The 18,379-nt window shown below is 48.0% G+C and overlaps 1 protein-coding gene across 3 annotated transcripts in view; it reads right to left on the reverse strand.

Annotated features, from left to right (window-relative positions):
* Positions 1 to 18,379, reverse strand: part of MINDY3 (MINDY lysine 48 deubiquitinase 3) — a 265,183-nt gene that overhangs the window by 204,993 nt on the left and 41,811 nt on the right. For all 3 annotated transcript variants that reach the window (XM_063921468.1, XM_063921466.1, XM_063921467.1), the window contains exons 8-9: positions 9,288 to 9,361; positions 4,350 to 4,429 (exon numbers count right to left, since the gene is read on the reverse strand). In XM_063921468.1, coding sequence (XP_063777538.1) covers positions 4,350 to 4,429; positions 9,288 to 9,361 — 154 coding nt within the window. The remainder of the gene's footprint in view (positions 1 to 4,349; positions 4,430 to 9,287; positions 9,362 to 18,379) is intronic.

Below are 18,379 nucleotides of genomic sequence, written 5' to 3' on the forward strand. Positions count from 1 at the left end.
AGAACTGTATTTCTTCTATGAGGGAACTATACCTATATATTTATTTTTAGGACAAGAATATTCATATACAGTTTTAATATTTAATTTGTATATAACAGATTGCCTGTTTTGATTCAAACCTGAGTCCTATCACTTATTACATCTACACAGTAGCGCTGGGGTTGTAGATATTACCATTGTATGTATTACTATATATTACTACTACCACTTTACTGGCCGTTGCTACTACTGCCGACATATTCAGCGCCACAGAAGACGTGCCGGTGCACAAGAGTCATAATGGAGATCCTCAATGCTTGTTCACAATAAGACTATTTGAGACCCTCTGCACTGGATAGCCCCAGTCAACTACAGGTAAAATAGTAATACCATCCTATGTACACTTGGGATTAAACTTTAAGTAATATCAATTTTAAAAAAAGGTTGGGGACTGCCAGGTGTGGACTGTGGGGTTGAGATGCACTGCAGTTGGGACCATTCGTTGCCGGGCAGGAGCGGATGCGCACATGTCTCATTCAGTCCAGCCAATGGGAGAACAGGGTTGGAGTCACTGGTTCCTGGCAGTGCAACCCCTGATGACAGCCCTGTGTAGGGTTATTTTTTTTCTTTAAAGACAATGGGGCAGATGTATTAACCTGGAGAAGGCATAAGGAAGTGATAAACCAGTGATATGGGCAAGGTGGTAAAGGCACCAGCCAATCAGCTCCAATATGTAAATTAACAGGAGCTGATTGGCTGTGGTGTTTATCACCTCGCACATATCGCTGGTTTATCACTTCCTTATGCCATCTCCAGGTTAATACTTCTGCCCCCAAGTTCTTTACCTTTGCACCATGCAGACATACTTTTTACTTAGCTGTCTGACTACAAATCATTAACTCCTTACAAAGGATGACTGCCAGTCACTTACCAGCACACAGCAAGGCATGCAATGGCACATGGAGAAGGAAGGAGAGATTTTACAGCACACAGAGCTGAAACAGGCGTTCCAAAGCCTCTGCACACTCCATCATGTGCCCTGTGACTATCGCTGTGATAGTACTCCATGACAATGTGCAAAATCAGAAATGAATAGCAACCTGAAGAAACTAGCCAGTAAACAATGGTAAATACCAACATTTTGTTTATGAACTGCCATATAGCGGATCCTGAGATGGGCGCAGTACTTTCCACGCAGCTGCTGTGTGTATGTAAATAAGCTAAAGCTACAGGAGTCGTCTTGTGGAGCAGAAGGGCAAAAGCTGGCTTGATCTTCCGTATGGATACAGCCTGTGAAGACGGTGCCTCACCATGCTTCTGACTTTTTGGGCTTTAGGCAGGTGGTGTCAGAAAAGTTGTCCTTCTGCTCCAAGGGAGGGTTCTGTCCTCCCTGCGGCTGCCTTAGTACACCTGCACTACGGTTTGACAAGTGTACATCCTCAAACTCCTCCTGCAAGTTTCTATGATCCGCTGCTGCATCCTTGCATTGGCCATCTGAGTAACCCTTAGTTTATGCAGGATGGCTGCTGTTTTCGCTATGCCTGAGCCAGTAAATCTGCATCAGAAGACACAGATGCTGGCCACGACATACCACCGGCTTGTCGAATGGCCCCCATTGCCATGACTCAAACAACCACAGAATGCCTATGAAGGCGTAGCTTGGGGACACTGCATCTAACAACGCAGTATGCATTCTGCACATGCCCAAAATGGGTCCTGCACTTCCACAGTCCTCCCGCCATAGCAACAGTATTACTACTACTCGGACTAGAAAACACCCACCATTTTAACATAGGATTGCCCCTTTAAGAGACCAACCTTAACATAGGATTGCCCCTTTAAGAGACCAAGTTCTCACAGCAGAGAAAGCCATCTGTGAAGAGGTCAGGCTCTTCCAGTGCAGCACTGCTTCCAGCACTATAGAAAACCAGATAACTTCAGGACTAAGTTTAAGCCAAATGATTTCTTAAGGGATAAAGACAGATAAAAAGAACAAATCTGTTATCTCCTTCATCTTCCTTTCCTAGCCTTTGGATTGGAATATTACATCCAAGGCTCATTAGAACTTAAAAGGAATAAACCTTTTAATAATGGTAAAGTACAGACAGCCTAGAATTGCCTGAATGAAAAAAAGTATTTTCTCTCGTCTGACCTGTAAGTGCTGAGGGAGGTCAGCCAGCTCTGGAGCAAGACCGCATTTTCCATGTTCTCCGATCAAAAATAATGAGCACGCTTGGGCATGGCATTACATGGCACTACCGCCATCTACTGGTCAAGTCTGTGCATCACCGAAATTAATAAAGCAACAATAAATGTAAAATGTTTTAAATAAGTGGAGATCATGGGGTTGATTCGGTGACCATCCGTGACTGCATCTTTAGCAAATGCCACCACAAAGCTCTTCCCTGGTGTACATCTGTGTGCCCAAGGACTGGGATGCCCACTATCAGCGTCAGTAGACTCTGCAATACGGATTGCAGCATCTGTAGAGGCACCATCAACACCTGCACCAGCCCAATGGCAACAGCGACTTAAGACACATACGCAGAAAAAACCCACTCCACCACGTCCCACATCACCGCTGCGTCAGACTCCCTGCGCCCCACATCACCGCTGCGACAGACTCCCTGTGCCCCACATCACCACTGCGACAGACTCCCTGCGTCCCACATCACCGCTGCGACAGACTCCCTGCGCCCCACATCACCGCTGTGTCAGACTCCACCACGTCCCACATCACCGCTGCGTCAGACTCCCTGCGCCCCACATCACCGAGGCGTCAGACTCCACCACGTCCCACATCACCGCTGTGTCAGACTCCCTGCGCCCCACATCACCGCTGCGACAGACTCCACCACGTCCCACATCACCGCTGCATCAGACTCCCTGCGCCCCACATCACCGCTGCGACAGACTCCACCACGTCCCACATCACCGCTGCATCAGACTCCCTACGCCCCACATCACCGCTGCGACAGACTCCCTGCGCCCCACATCACCGCTGCGACAGACTCCCTGCGCCCCACATCACCACTGCGACAGACTCCCTGCGCCCCACATCACCGCTGCGACAGACTCCACCACGTCCCACATCACCGCTGCATCAGACTCCCTGCGCCCCACATCACCGCTGCGTCAGACTCCCTGCGGCCCACATTGCTGGTGCGCCAGACTCAGAATCCATTCCCATTGTTTTGTTAAGTGTTTGCTTCTAAAGTTCCAAGTAACTGCTGAAAGAACCTGCCTGCCTATCTTATTAGCCCCCTGACACTTAGCTATGGTGGGCCAATCGCACGGTGAGGTATCAGCGTCAGGAGAGGGAAGTTTGTCTACTGAACTCTATGGGACACCTCATTGCCAACACATAAGCAAGTTTTACCTTAACGGTGCTGCACCACGCGATGTATATTACATAAAACTTGAAATAAGTGTAATGATAGGAGAAATTCCCTTCCACCCAACTAGCATAACACCAAAGACTGTGCATATCTGATCACTGCACTCCTTTCACATGCACGACTAGGTTTGGTCGAAGTATCTTGACCTTCATTTGGATCTTTCCATGCAGGGTATAGCATACACACGTGTCAGTTCTCCCATACATGCATTTGGCCCCTGTATGGCTCATCTCCCACTGTGTAACCTTGTAGTGCGCCCAACATGGCTGCCTTATCTGGTGCGCTTGTGGATGGGATGAAAAATGTGTGGACCTGATGTTTTTATTGGAACCCTACTCTGAACTTAAGGACTCTGCAATCTCCCCATTTTGTGTTCTCTTCTAGGGGTTGACTATTCCACCCTGGGTAATCCTACGCAGTGCGCCTAAGATGGCTGCCGCACCTGGTGCCTTGTGATGGTGGAATACACAACCCCTGGAGGTTATTACTCAAAATGCCTACACCAATCATGCATTATTCTTTCTGTGTCTTTGTCTGTGTGGTTTATCTTTTGATGTAATACTTAAATCTTCTGTATTATGTGCATTGTGTGAGTTCTAGTTGGCGCCGCGGATGGCTGCCTCGGTGCTGCTCTGCCAAGCAGCCTTAGTTTTTAGTCTTAAATGTATAATATATCTACTGTACAGTTGCATATGTGCAGTATGAACTCATATGTGTAATGTTTGTAATGTATGCTACGTTTATTTCCTCCATGTTGCTGCTTGGCGATGCATTGTACCACAAAGAATTCCTAGTGTACGCGAGTACACCTGGCCAATAAAGCTGAATCTGATTGGCGAAGCATAAATATTACTGTATTGTTAATGTATTGTTCACTAATTGTCCTTCTGAAACAACAACTAATAGCAGTGTCGCTTTGGAGATGTCCCAGTCCCTGTACAAGCAGGAGTAAGAGGGGAGATGGTGACTTACTCATTCCAGAGCATTCTCGGTCTCCATCCCACACATTGGAAACAGCGTGGCCGGTCAGAAGAAGGTTGATCAAACTCTGGCTACAAGAGATATAACAAAAAGAAAAAATAACCATCAACGTGAATAGTTCATAAGTTTTAAATGAGGTGTCCTTTATAACTGGGGGGAAACTCAGACATATAGCAGGGCCACAGAGGGGCGGGGCCCCAGCCCTTACAGCAGGGCCACAGAGGGAGGGGCGGGGCCCCAGCCCTTACAGCAGGGCCACAGAGGGAGGGGCGGGGCCCAGCCCTTACAGGGCCACAGAGGGGCGGGGCCCAGCCCTTACAGCAGGGCCACAGAGGGGCGGTTGACTGAGCACACTGGAGGTGCATCATAACCAGATCTGGTTTTATACTTTCCATATGACTGCACATAGCAGCCAGTATAAATGGCAGATTCCTATATGCTCTATGGGGTCGATACTATTAGCCACAAAGGGTGCGATGTGCTGTTCCCGCATGTCTGAACACCAGCAAGGGCACCCGATCTCACACTCTTCACAAGCTGGTTTTGGGCTGAATTCACACCAAAGTGCTTGAAGCCCTATGGGGCAGCAAGAACTTTTGTGCATCAGCTGCCGCGATGATGGACACCTGTGATATCATCGCGACTATGAATGCTATACAGTGTCACAGATTGTATCTGCAATAATGTAACAGGAATCCGGCATTTACACTGCTGCAAATTGCAGCCATAAGGAGAAGATAACCTCTGGGTTCCTGCAGCAATGAAAGGCTGAGTGCAGAAGGCGCCTGTGGACAGCACCATGAGGGGATGGACTTTGCGCTAGACTAATGGTTCCACATGACAGCGCTGTGTGAGACTCCCCGCAGTTACTGACACTCAAAACTTTTTTCTACATGAAACAAAATTGACGTATAATCCTAAATTTCCTAGGTAGATTACCACCACTGCATCATGGTCTGCAGTTCACCAGCCAATTAGCTCCAATATGTAAATTAACAGTTAGGAGCAGATTGGCTGGTGCATTATCACCTTCCACTTATCACTGCTTTATCACTTCTCCAGGCTTAATACATCTGCCCCACGATTACATATTGTAGTTATGCAGTTTATTTAGAAAACAATGGGGGTCATTCCGACCCGATCGCACGCTGCGCTTCGTCGCAGCCATGCGATCGTGTCGGAACTGCGCATGTGCTGCAGCCGCGTCATTGCCCGGCGCCGGCAGCGACGCCGTTAGTGAAGAAAGCGGTCGCAGTGGCGACCTCAAGAAGATTGACAGGAGGAAGGCATTCCGGGGCGTCAACTGACCGTTTTCTGGGAGTGGTGCGGCGAACGCAGGCGTGTCCAGTTGTTTGGAGGGTGGATGTCTGATGTCTATTCCGGGACCATCAACGCTGGATTCATCGCACAGGGTAAGTAACTCACACCCTGGTATTGTTCTGCATAAAACTTTTTTTGCATAGCAGGGCTGCACAAGCGATCACAGACTTGCTATGCAAAAAACCACTCCCCAATAGGCGACGTCTAGTTGATCGCATGGGCTGCAAAAAGTTGCAGCGCGTGATAAACCCGGAATGACCCCCAATATAGGACGTAATACACTAACATAACACGTAAAAAGAGTAATCACTGCTCAACTTTGAAAAATGTTCTCCCAAGACTTAAGTCAGGCTTTTTCAACTAGTGTGCCGCGACCAGTTGCAAGGTGTGCCGCGGAGGCAGAGCAGCTTCCTGCACCTTCAGAGTGAACTGTTGGCCCAGGCTCTTCTTAGAGGTTAAGTCGTGCTTCGGCTGTGACCTATGCCTTGAATACGCGGCGGTGTGATATCGTAGGTCACGGCCGCCGCATCTCACCACCCAGCCAGCCCACCCGCCTGCATACACATCTCCCAGTTCCCGCCTGCATACACAGCTTTCCTTGCCCACCCACATCCACACCTGCCCGCCCGCTACTCAGTATTCTCAGAACTCCACTATGAACAACCCACGCCACTGAGGAACAGGAAGGAGGACAGCTGACCGGTAGGGGCTAATATTTGTTATTTTATTTCTCCTGTGGGGAACAACAGGATTTATGTGGGGAAAAATTTGATTGATTTATGTGTGAGCAATGTGATTTATGTGGGGAGCAATGTAATTGATTTATGTAGGGATCAATAGGATTTATGTAGGGAGCAACAAGATTTATGTTGAGAGCAATGTGATTGTTTTTTCTGTGTAGGCCAATGTATGTGTGGATTTGTTTTTACTGTGAGGGCCAATGTGTGTTTTTTTGTTTTTTTATGTGGGGAACTGATGGTGTGCCTTGGGAATTTTCAAATATTGTTCGGTGTGCCGCGAGTAAAAAAAAGGTTGAAAATCACTGACTTAAGGTAAAGGGACATCTTAGGCTTTCAGAGAAAAATCTTAGTATTTAGAGGCGCATTTATTAGTTATTTAGTTATTATTTAATTAGAATTATTCCATACCACCAACATCCTATATAATAAAAGGCTAATACTGCTCCTTACCTCCATGGGGGGAATTCAAGTGTTTTGTGCACCGGCGGTAACAAGATGGCGCCTGACAATGCAATTCAAGTGTTGCTCCATTCGGGTGCGCACAGCCACTGGCGCAGACACTGCTGTTATGTTGTGCCGTCATTTTGAAGGGTTGGTGACTAGTGTATAAATAATCACACACAGGGACAAAGGATCTGATAGGAGCCTGTCCCTGCGATGTGCAAAGTAAAGTTATCACTGACGCAATCACGTGTTACCATTACCGGGGAGGGATCTGGAGTTTCCCTCTCCTAGTAACTTTTGCATTAAGTAGCCTAGAGGCTACAATGGCTAATGCCATGTAAAATGATTTTAGCTACAAGGGCCGAGCTCCAGTACGCAGTCGCAGAAACAGCAGCCCCCCCATAGAACTCTATAAGGGCCTGTTATTGTGAACAAAAACAGGTTATTGCAGCAGATATCGGCTGTGGTACCCCCATATATACATCCAGGGTATACTGTGAACTTGAAGATATCCCACAAACATGGGTGCTTTTTGGGGATATCCGGCAAATTTACTTTATGCGCTATTTCCATTATTAAACTTTTTTTTGTTTTAGAATTCTTTATTTTGATTGCTCACAGATGCTAACAACCATACAAAAATGCTAAACTATTTAAGTAGATTTAAAGGTTCATTTGTCTGGGTTCAAAGTACTTCCTCTCCTGGACATACGGGTGTTGTTCATTAGGTCGACCACTGAAGGTCAACATGGTCATTAGGTCGACATGAGTTTTTTGACTGTTTTTGGTGTGGTTTTCTTCATAAAGTGACGGGGAACCTCATTTAGTGCACAGCGTCCCCTCGCATGGCTCACCATGCTTCGGGCAAGGTGCCTCGCTGCGCTCGGCACAGGTTCCCAATTGTAGCCCACATGAATCGTTAAGTATGAAAAAGGTGAAAAAATGGAGAAAGAAAAGAAAAGAAAAAAGGTGAAAAACCCTTGTCGACCTTTTTGCACGTCGACCTAATGACCATGTCGACCTAATGCATGTCGACCTTCAGTGGTCGACCCAATGCTTATTGATTCAACGACAGCCTCCCAGACATACATCTGCACATTTTTGACATTGGCAAGGATAGAAATCTGTAGCCAAGCAGCACAATCTTTCGGGAGAGGAGTACGCCATTTCTATTTAAGGCTGTGAACTTTGGCCGGAATCAAGTTTGTAAATAAAGTAAAAAAAGCAAGCAACTGGGCAAAACCATGTTACAATGCAGGTGGAGCAAATGTAACATGTGCAGAGAGATCCTGAAACCTAAGGGCCTAATTTAGAGTTGTATGCTACGCTGATGTTTTCACAATTGAGCGATTATTGGCAGACTACGCGCGCACTGCGCAAAGGTACCTTTGCGATTTCGTTTCGCAATGAGGAGTCAGCCACAAAGTGATTGACAGGAAGTGTCCGTTTGGGGGTGGTAACATTGTGTTGGCTGGGAGTGGGTGTAAAAACGCAGCGGTGTCATGGCTGTTTACGGGGCGTGATGTCAGCTGCGAGCTCCTGCGTGACTACTGCCTTGTCAAGGCTGCATAGCCTTAGACCTACTGGAGAAGTGGATGTTTAACGTTCTTGCGTAAAGGCTGCGTACAGTATGTGTGCGCAAATTGCGAATGAGTTGCGTTCGCTCCAGTGGACGGCTATTTTACGTTCCGGGCAGCAGCTTCACTTGCAAATAGCAATGAATGGGAAAGCTGCGAGAGCCTGGTGTTCCATAGTGGTGCCGCGATGCGTATGCCTATGTGTACACACTGCAGCAAAGCTGCACACGGACACATCTGCACACACAAAAACAGCCTGCATTTACCCTGCAGATATAAAATATAACGCACCCAAATCTAAATCTCTCTGCACGTGTTACATCTGCCCCACCTGCAGTGCAACATGGGTTTTCCCACTGGTATGCTTTTCTGCTTTACTGCCAAGCATGAATCAGACCCTATGTTGTATACTAGTCACTCCCACATACACACCTACCCATGAACACACAATAGTTGCCCGATCTGAAATATCTCTGCACAGCTCCAGTGTGTTATACACAGCACGTATGTTTGGCTGGTTTTGAAGAAAGTTGACACTAGCTAAATGCATCTACAAATATGATCTACTTTTCACAAGTGTCATTGCTGCTATTACTCAAATAAGCAAAATCAGTATGAAAATAAAGTACATATTGACAAAATACAAACATCTTAAGAGGATTAAAAAAAAAATGACTTGCAAGAATTGCAGAAAACTGTGCAAATTAAAGCAATTTTCCTTTTTTGTCCACAGAAAACTTTAACATGCTGATAAGAAAACGACTGCAATTCCCATAAAGATCAACCAAACATATTTTAGCTCCACTCTGGGCTGTCAGTAAAATGCTCTGGAACATAAGTCGTCTTACCTGCCATGGCCATACACAGGGTCTATTAGAGGTTCCTCCGCGTCTTCAATTTCATTTTTCACATTTTCAATTCCCTAGTACAAATAAAGTGAAATATATTAGTTACAGCCCCAACCTATCATTATAATAATAATTTTATTTATATAGCACTCTTTCTCCATTACATGATTTCTGCTCGATCATCCCTGAAATAAGGACTGGACACAGTGTAACAAAACTATCAAGAAAGAGACCTTCATCCACATGTTATCACTGGGTAAACTCCATATCTTCTAACAAGAATTGTACTTTTTTCAAGATCTACATAGAAGCTCTGCTACAGTATACGTTCAGTGATCACGGGACATTGGAAGAATGGTATTAAGGCAGGCTGCGATTATAGATTCTCTTTTATTAGCAAGACGAGGATCTTGTAAAGATCAGTCTAGAGGTAGTATATATGGCGCGTTTTGTTATGGAATAACCTAAAACTTCATCAGATAAGTTTGTTGGTTATCCCATAATGAGACACGTCAAGTTCACTACTTTGGGATGGGTGGTGGTCGGGTGACCGACAGTCACGTGACCTCCTCCACCATCCCGACCGCTCAGTATCGCAGTGGTCGGCATGCAGACCAACAGGGACTATTTCCACTCGTGGGTGTCCACGACACCCATAGAGTGGGAATAGAACCCGTGGCGACCGTCGCCACCGAGCCCGCAGGGGGCTTGCTGCACTCGCCCCTCCCCACCGGTCAGCCGTACTACACCCCTTTGGGATTCCCACTGGCGCAAGCTTTACAAAATCCCTAGTTTAGATAGTACAGTATATCTCAGCCAAGATATCATGCAAAATAAGATTTTACTTACCGGTAAATCTATTTCTCGTAGTCCGTAGTGGATGCTGGGGACTCCGTAAGGACCATGGGGATAGACTCGCTCCGCAGGAGACATGGGCACTTTAAGAAAGAATTTAGGTTCTGGTGTGCACTGACTCCTCCCTCTATGCCCCTCCTCCAGACCTCAGTTAGAGAAACTGTGCCCAGAAGAGCCGACAGTACAAGGAAAGGATTTTGGTAATCCAGGGCAAGATTCATACCAGCCACACCAATCACACCGTATAACATGTGATGACAACCAGTTAACAGTATGACAAATAACAGAGCATCAGGTCAAACCCTGATGCAACCATAACTTTTAATTGAAGCAATAACTATATACAAGTATTGCAGAAGAAGTCCGCACTTGGGACGGGCGCCCAGCATCCACTACGGACTACGAGAATTAGATTTACCGGTAAGTAAAATCTTATTTTCTCTAACGTCCTAGTGGATGCTGGGGACTCCGTAAGGACCATGGGGATTATACCAAAGCTCCCAAACGGGCGGGAGAGTGCGGATGACTCTTCAGCACCGATTGAGCAAACACAAGGTCCTCCTCAGCCAGGGTATCAAACTTGTAGAACTTTGCAAAAAAGTGTTTGAACCTGACCAAGTAGCCGCTCGGCAAAGCTGTAATGCCGAGACCCCTCGGGCAGCCGCCCAAGAAGAGCCCACCTTCCTAGTGGAATGGGCCTTAACTGATTTTGGCAGCGGCAATCCAGCCGCAGAATGAGCCTGCTGAATCGTGTTACAGATCCAGCGAGCAATAGTTTGCTTTGAAGCAGGAGCACCAAAGCTTGTTGGAAGCATACAGGATAAACAAAGACTCTGTTTTCCTGACCCTAGCCGTTCTGGCTACATAAACCTTCAAAGCCCTGACCACATCAAGTAACTAGGAATCCTCCAAGTCAGTAGTAGCCACAGGCACCACAATAGGTTGGTTTATATGAAAGGATGAAACCACTTTCGGCAGAAATTGTGGACGGGTCCGCAATTCTGCTCTATCCGCATGTAAAACCAGATAGGGGCTTTTATGTGACAAGGCCGCCAACTCTGACACACGCCTAGCCGAAGCCAAGGCTAATAGCATGACCACCTTCCACGTGAGATATTTCAACTCCACCGTTTTGAGTGGTTCACACAAGTGGGATTTCAGGAACCTCAACACCACGTTAAGATCCCAAGGTGCCACTGGAGGCACAAAAGGAGGTTGAATACGCAGCACTCCCTTTACAAACGTCTGAACTTCAGGTAGAGAAGTCAACTCCTTTTGAAAGAAAATGGATAGGGCCGAAATCTGGACCTTAATGGAACCAAATTTTAGGCCCAAACTCACTCCGGACTGTAGGAAGTGAAGGAAATGGCCCAGCTGGAATTCCTCCGTAGGAGCATTCCTGGCCTTACACCAAGCAACATATTTTCGCCATATACGGTGATAATGTTGAGCTGTCACGTCCTTCTTAGCCTTCATCAGCGTAGGAATGACCTCATCCGGAATGCCTTTCTCTGCTAGGATCCGGCGTTCAACCGCCATGCCGTCAAACGCAGCCGCGGTAAGTCTTGGAACAGACAGGGCCCCTGTTGCAACAAGTCCTGTCTTAGAGGAAGAGGTCACGGGTCCTCTGTGAGCATTTCTTGCAGATCTGGATACCAAGTCCTTCGTGGTCAATCTGGAACAATGAGTATTGTTCTCACTCCTCTTTTTCTTATTATCCTCAGCACCTTGGGTATGAGAGGAAGAGGAGGAAATACATAGACCGACTGAAACACCCACGGTGTCACCAGGGCGTCTACAGCTATCGCCTGAGGGTCTCTTGACCTGGCGCAATACCTCTGTAGCTTTTTGTTGAGGCGGGATGCCTCATGTCCACCTGTGGCAGTTCCCACCGACTTGTAATCTGTGCGAAGACTTCCTGATGAAGTCCCCACTCTCCCGGGTGGAGGTCGTGTCTGCTGAGGAAGTCTGCTTCCCAGTTGTCCACTCCCGGGATGAACACTGCTGACCGTGCGCTTACGTGATTCTCCGCCCAGCGAGAATTCTGGTGGCTTCCGCCATCGCCACTCTGCTCCTTGTGCCGCCTTGGCGGTTTACATGGGCCACTGCGGTGATGTTGTCTGACTGAATAAGAACCAGTTGGTCGCGAAGCAGTGTCTCCGCTTGACGTAGGGCGTTGTATATGGCCCTTAGTTCCAGGATGTTGATGTGAAGACAAGTCTCTTGACTTGACCACAGACCTTGGAAATTTCTTCCCTGTGTGACTGCACCCCAACCTCGGAGGCTTGCGTCCGTGGTCACCAGGACCCAGTCCTGAATGCCGAATCTGCGGCCCTCGAGAAGGTAAGCGCTCTGTAGCCACCACAGGAGTGACACCCTGGCCCTGGGGGATAGGGTGATTAACCGATGCATCTGAAGATGTGATCCGGACCACTTGTCCAGTAAGTCCCATTGAAAAGTCCTCGCATGGAACCTGCCGAAGGGAATGGCCTCGTATGAAGCCACCATCTTTCCCAGGACACGAGTGCAGTGATGCACGGACACCTGTTTTGGTTTTAATAGGTTCCTGACCAGTGTCATGAGTTCCTGAGCATTCTAAAATCGGGAGATAAACCCTTTTCTGGTCTGTGTCTAGAATCATGCCCAGGAAAGGCAGACGAGTCGTAGTAACCAATTGCGACTATGGAATATTTAGAATCCAGCCGTGTTGCCGTAACACTTCCAGGGAAAGTGCTACGCTGATCAGCAACTGCTCTCTTGATCTCGCTTTTATGAGGAGATCGTCCAAGTATGGGATAATTGTGACTCCTTGCTTCCGCAGAAGTACCATAATTTCCGCCATTACCTTGGTAAATATTCTCGGTGCCGTGGAGAGACCAAACGGCAACGTCTGAAATTGGTAATGACAATCCTGTACCACAAATCTGAGGTATGCCTGGTGAGGTGGATAAATGGGGACATGAAGGTATGCATCCTTTATGTCCAGAGACACCATAAAATCCCCCCCTTCCAGGCTTGCGATGACCGCTCTCAGCGATTCCATCTTGAACTTGAACCTTTTCAGGTATATGTTCAGGGATTTTAAATTCAATATGGGTCTGACCGAACCGTCCGGTTTCGGGACTACAAACATGGTCGAATAATAACCCCTTCCTTGTTGAAGGAGGGGAACCTTGACCACCACCTGTTGAAGATACAATTTGTGAATTGCAGTTAACACTATTTCCCTCTCGTGGGGGGAAGCTGGCAGGGCCGATTTGAGGTATCGGTGAGGGGGCATCTCCTCGAATTCCAGCTTGTATCCCTGAGACACAATCTCTATTGCCCAGGGATCCAACTTGGAGTGAACCCACTTGTGGCTGAAATTTCGAAGACGTGCCCCCACCGGGCCTAGCTCCGCTTGTGGAGCCCAAGCGTCATGCGGTGGATTTTGTAGAGGCCGGGGAGGACTTCTGTTCCTGGGAACTAGCTGTGTTGTGCAGCTTCTTTCCTCTGCCCCTGCCTCTGGCAAGAAAGGACGCACCTCGGACTTTGTTTTTCTGTGATCGAAAGGACTGCATTTGATAATACGGTGCTCTCTTAGGCTGTGAGGAAACATATGGCAAAAAATTTGCCTTTCCAGCAGTAGCTGTGGAGACCAGGTCCGAGAGACCCTCCCCAAACAATTCCTCACCCTTGTAAGGTAAAACCTCCATATGCCTTTTTGAGTCGGCATCACCTGTCCATTGCAGAGTCCACAGGACCCTTCTGGCAGAAATAGACATTGCATTTATTCTAGAACCCAGTAGACTAATGTCTCTTTGAGCATCTCTCATATATAGGACAGCGTCTTTAATATGCCCCAGGGTCAACAATATAGTATCCTTGTCTAAGGTATCAATTTCCTCAGACATGGTATCCGTCCATGCTGCTACAGCACTACACACCCAGGCCGACGCGATCGCCGGCCTCAGTAAGGTACCTGAATGTGTATAAATGGACTTCAGGGTAACCTCCTGTTTGCGATCCGCAGCATCTTTGAGGGTAGCCGTATCCTGTGACGGCAGGGCTACCTTCTTGGATAAGCGTGTTAAAGCTTTGTGCACCTTAGGGGAGGATTCCCAGAGTAACCTGTCCGTTGACGGGAAAGGATACGCCATAAGAATCCGTTTGGAAATCTGCAGTTTTTTATCTGGAGATTCCCAAGCCTTTTCACATAACTCATTTAGCTCGTGTGAGGGGGGAAAGGTTACCTCCGGCTTCTTTTCCCCATACATATGTACCCTCTTGTCAGAGACTGGGATTTCCTCTGTGATGTGCAACACATCCTTAATTGCTATAATCATATAACGGATGGATTTAGCCAAGTTTGGCTGTAACTTTGAATCATCGTAATCGACACTGGAGTCAGAATCCATGTCGGTATCTGTGTCAACAATTTGGGATAGTGGGCGCTTCTGAGACCCTGACGGCCTCTGCGACATAGGATCAGGCACGGGTTGGGACCCTGACTGTCCTGAGGCTTCAGCTTTTTCTAACCTTTTATGCAAGGAATTAACATTATCATTTAAAACCTTCCACATATCCATCCAATCAGGTGTCGGCGCCGTCACTTGCTCCCGCTCTGCTTCCACATAGCCTTCCTCATCAGACATGTCGACACAAGCGTACCGACACACCACACACACAGGGAATGCTTTTTTTGAAGACAGTTCCCCCACAAGGCCCTTAGGAGAGACAGAGAGAGAGTATACCAGCACACACCCCAGCGCTATCAACCCAGGAATAACACAGTAACTTAATGTTAACCCAATAGCTGCTGTTAATATATTGTTTTTTTGCGCCTAATTATGGGCCCCCCCCTCTCTTTTTACCCTCTTCTACCGTGTATCTGCAGGGGAGAGCCTGGGGAGCTTCCTTTCAGCGGAGCTGTGGAGAAAAAATGGCGCTGTTGAGTGCTGAGGAAGAAGCCCCGCCCCCTCGGCGGCGGGCTTCTGTCCCGCTTAAATATGCAATTTTTGGCGGGGGTCCATACATATATACAGTGCCCAGCTGTATATATGTTAAACTTTTGCCAAAAGAGGTCCCAAATGCTGCCCAGGGCGCCCCCCCCCCCTGCGCCCTTACAGTGACCGGAGTATGTGAGGTGTGTGGGAGCAATGGCGCACAGCTGCAGTGCTGTGCGTTACCTCAGTGAAGAACGGAGTCTTCTGCCGCCTGTGAAGTCTTCTTTGCTTCTCATACTCACCCGGCTTCTGTCTTCCGGCTCTGCGAGGGGGACGGCGGCGCGGCTCTGGGATCGGACGGCGAGGGTGAGATCCTGCGTACGATCCCTCTGGAGCTAATGGTATCCAGTAGCCTAAGAAGCAGGACCTAGCTTCAGAGAGTAGGGCTGCTTCTCTCCCCTCAGTCCCACGATGCAGGGAGTCTGTTGCAAGCAGAGCTCCCTGAAAATAAAAAACCTAACAAAATACTTTCTTACAGCAAGCTCAGGAGAGCTCACTGAACAGCACCCAGCTCGTCTGGGCACAGTATCAAACTGAGGTCTGGAGGAGGGGCATAGAGGGAGGAGCCAGTGCACACCAGAACCTAAATTCTTTCTTAAAGTGCCCATGTTTCCTGCGGAGCCCTTCTATCGCCATGGTCCTTACGGAGTCCCCAGCATCCACTAGGACGTTAGAGAAATTACATTACTGTTCCCAAAAGAGACACCTGTTATATAGTTTTTTCTACGAATAGTTTTACAATAATAGACAATATATTTATATTTATATTAAGGAGGTGGTCTAATGCGTAACGCTTCAGCCTTAAATACTCTACACAGTGTTTTTATGATGTGTACACTTTGAAGAGATAGGGGTATATTCAATTGAAGTCGAAAGCGGACGTCTGTCTAAAAGACGGCAGTTTTCGACTTTTTTAGGTCGGAAGGGGTTCTGACCTATTCAATCTAACCCCAAATTATTCGATAAGTCAAGGAATTGGACTTGTCGAAAAGCACGAGGACCGGCGGAATAGCTGCCGATCCGCGTGCTTGTGTCGAAAACGGGGCCAAAACCTTTTCGACCATCTCAATTCGACTTTAAAAAAAAGTCGAAGTGAGATGCGGGAGCAGAGACCGGGAGAGCCGCATGCTACCAGACGGGGAGAGCAGCACCGGAGGATGTCACAGACCTCGCTTGCTGGAGCCAGGTGAACTCTGCCGTGGGCGGCGGCTGTGATGCGGGGACAGACGGGGTAGAGCAGTACTACAGCAAATGAATGTTGGAATGGATCCGACTTCAATTGACAATACCCCACAGTAACGTTAAACTACATTTTTATTATTGATAGGTTGAAGAAAAACAAACTCATATGGGGTCCCAGATTTTAGAAAATGACTGCACGATATGTTCAAGTCTATTGGCCCAAGGTGCATTTCACACTGTGAATGTCCCTTAAACCTAAAAAGGAACATTTTTACATATGAATCATGCGGGTGAAGTACATTGTTCAGGAATAGCTCTCAAACAACTGCAAGTCCTAAGGATGGTGGGGACTCGTCCTCAGAACATACATCAGAACTGAGGGGAGGAGGCAGGGCTTTATGACAAAAGGAGGCAATGCACAGATGTCTTCAAGCCCAGCCACGACCCACAGATTTGAGGAGTAGGGCAACACAAAGAAGAAACCAACACTGTTCACCAACAGTTCAAAGTCTTCTAAAACCAATAATACAGGTATAGTTTGTGTGTACTGCATAAACAAGTTACGGATAACGATGTTGGAATGTGACCAGCTCCAAAACTGCCAAAATAAGGTCAGCACAGGGGTGAGTAAACCCCCAGCCGCAGCAGCGAAGAGATTAGGGAAGACATGCTTTTAAGTGCTTTACTTCTATTACAGGTTGAGTATCCCTTATCCAAAATGCTTGGGACCAGAAGTATTTTGGATATCGGATTTTTCCGTATTTTGGAATAATTGCATACCATAATGAGATATCATGGTGATGGGACCCAAGTCTTAGCACAGAATGCATGTATGTTTCATATACACCTTATATACACAGCCTGAAGGTCATTTTAGCAGTGTTCGCAAATATGCGCTATAGCGCGTATTTTACCCTGATCTGTGGTCCGGGGACTCACTTTTCTAAACTGTGTGGGTCCCCGGGGACGCGCTCCGCTGAAGCTGGTCATCTTGTTTAAGCTTCCTGTATCTTGTTTAAGTCCTCTTGTGGCTGCGCGGGCCGCCCCCCCTTCCCCCCGGACAGAGAGTGAGGACGGCTTCTCTCTCTCTCCCCCCCCCCGATCACCTGCTGCAGCTTCAAGGGAGCCGGACAGAGAGTGAGGACGCCCCCCCCCCCCCCTTCCCGTCGATCACCCGCTGGAGCTTCAAGGGAGCCGGACAGACAGTGAGGACGGCCCCCCCCCTTCCCGCCGATCACCCGCTGCAGCTTCACGTGAGCCGGACAGAGAGCAAGGACGGCTCTGCGGCGCGCTACACACTGTGCTGCGGGGAAGTTGAACGCCGGTGACCGCGGACTGTGCGTGCTGTGCGGAATGGTGAGCTGGACTTGCGGTGGCGGCTGGGGGGCTGTTCATATCGGTGGGATGGCGGAGATGGGGGCTGCATGGCGCCGGCAAACAGGTGTTAAACGCAACATTTTTGTGGTATGGAGTGGGTGTGAGGCGAGAGGGTGACAGTGCTGCTGGTCTCTGCAGCATACAGGACCCTTGATACAACCACTGGATTCGAGTCATGCTGCCTGTAATTTATGTGCTGACTGATCAACTTCAGTGACACTCACTGTTCTGGCTGCCTTTGTTGGTTACTGCTGGTTGCTGTTGGTTACTGCTGGTTGCCGCTGGTTACTGTAAAGGCAGCCAGCACAGTGAGTGTCACTGAAGTTGATCAGTCAGCACATAAATTACAGGCAGGATGACTCAAATCCATTGGTTGTACCAAGTGTCCGAAGTCGTCTGTCAGGATGTTGGCATTTAGTATACAGACACCAGCATCCCGATCGCAGCAAAGCCGACAAGAGTGACGAGTGCAGAGGGTACCCTAACCTCCCACCCCTAACCCTCCGTTTCCCGCAGCCTAAACCTAACCCACCCCCTTAGTGCCTAACACTTATACTCCCTCTCTGCAGCCTAACCCTAACCTCCCCAACACCATATCCTAACCCCCCCCTTCCCACCCGCACGCTAAACCAGTGGCGGCAGTGCATACTTCCCTTCAGGATCCTGACTGTCAGGATATCGTTGCCGGGATCC

This window comes from Pseudophryne corroboree, chromosome 5 (genome assembly GCF_028390025.1).
Source record: "Pseudophryne corroboree isolate aPseCor3 chromosome 5, aPseCor3.hap2, whole genome shotgun sequence".
Taxonomy (NCBI): Eukaryota; Metazoa; Chordata; class Amphibia; order Anura; family Myobatrachidae; genus Pseudophryne; species Pseudophryne corroboree.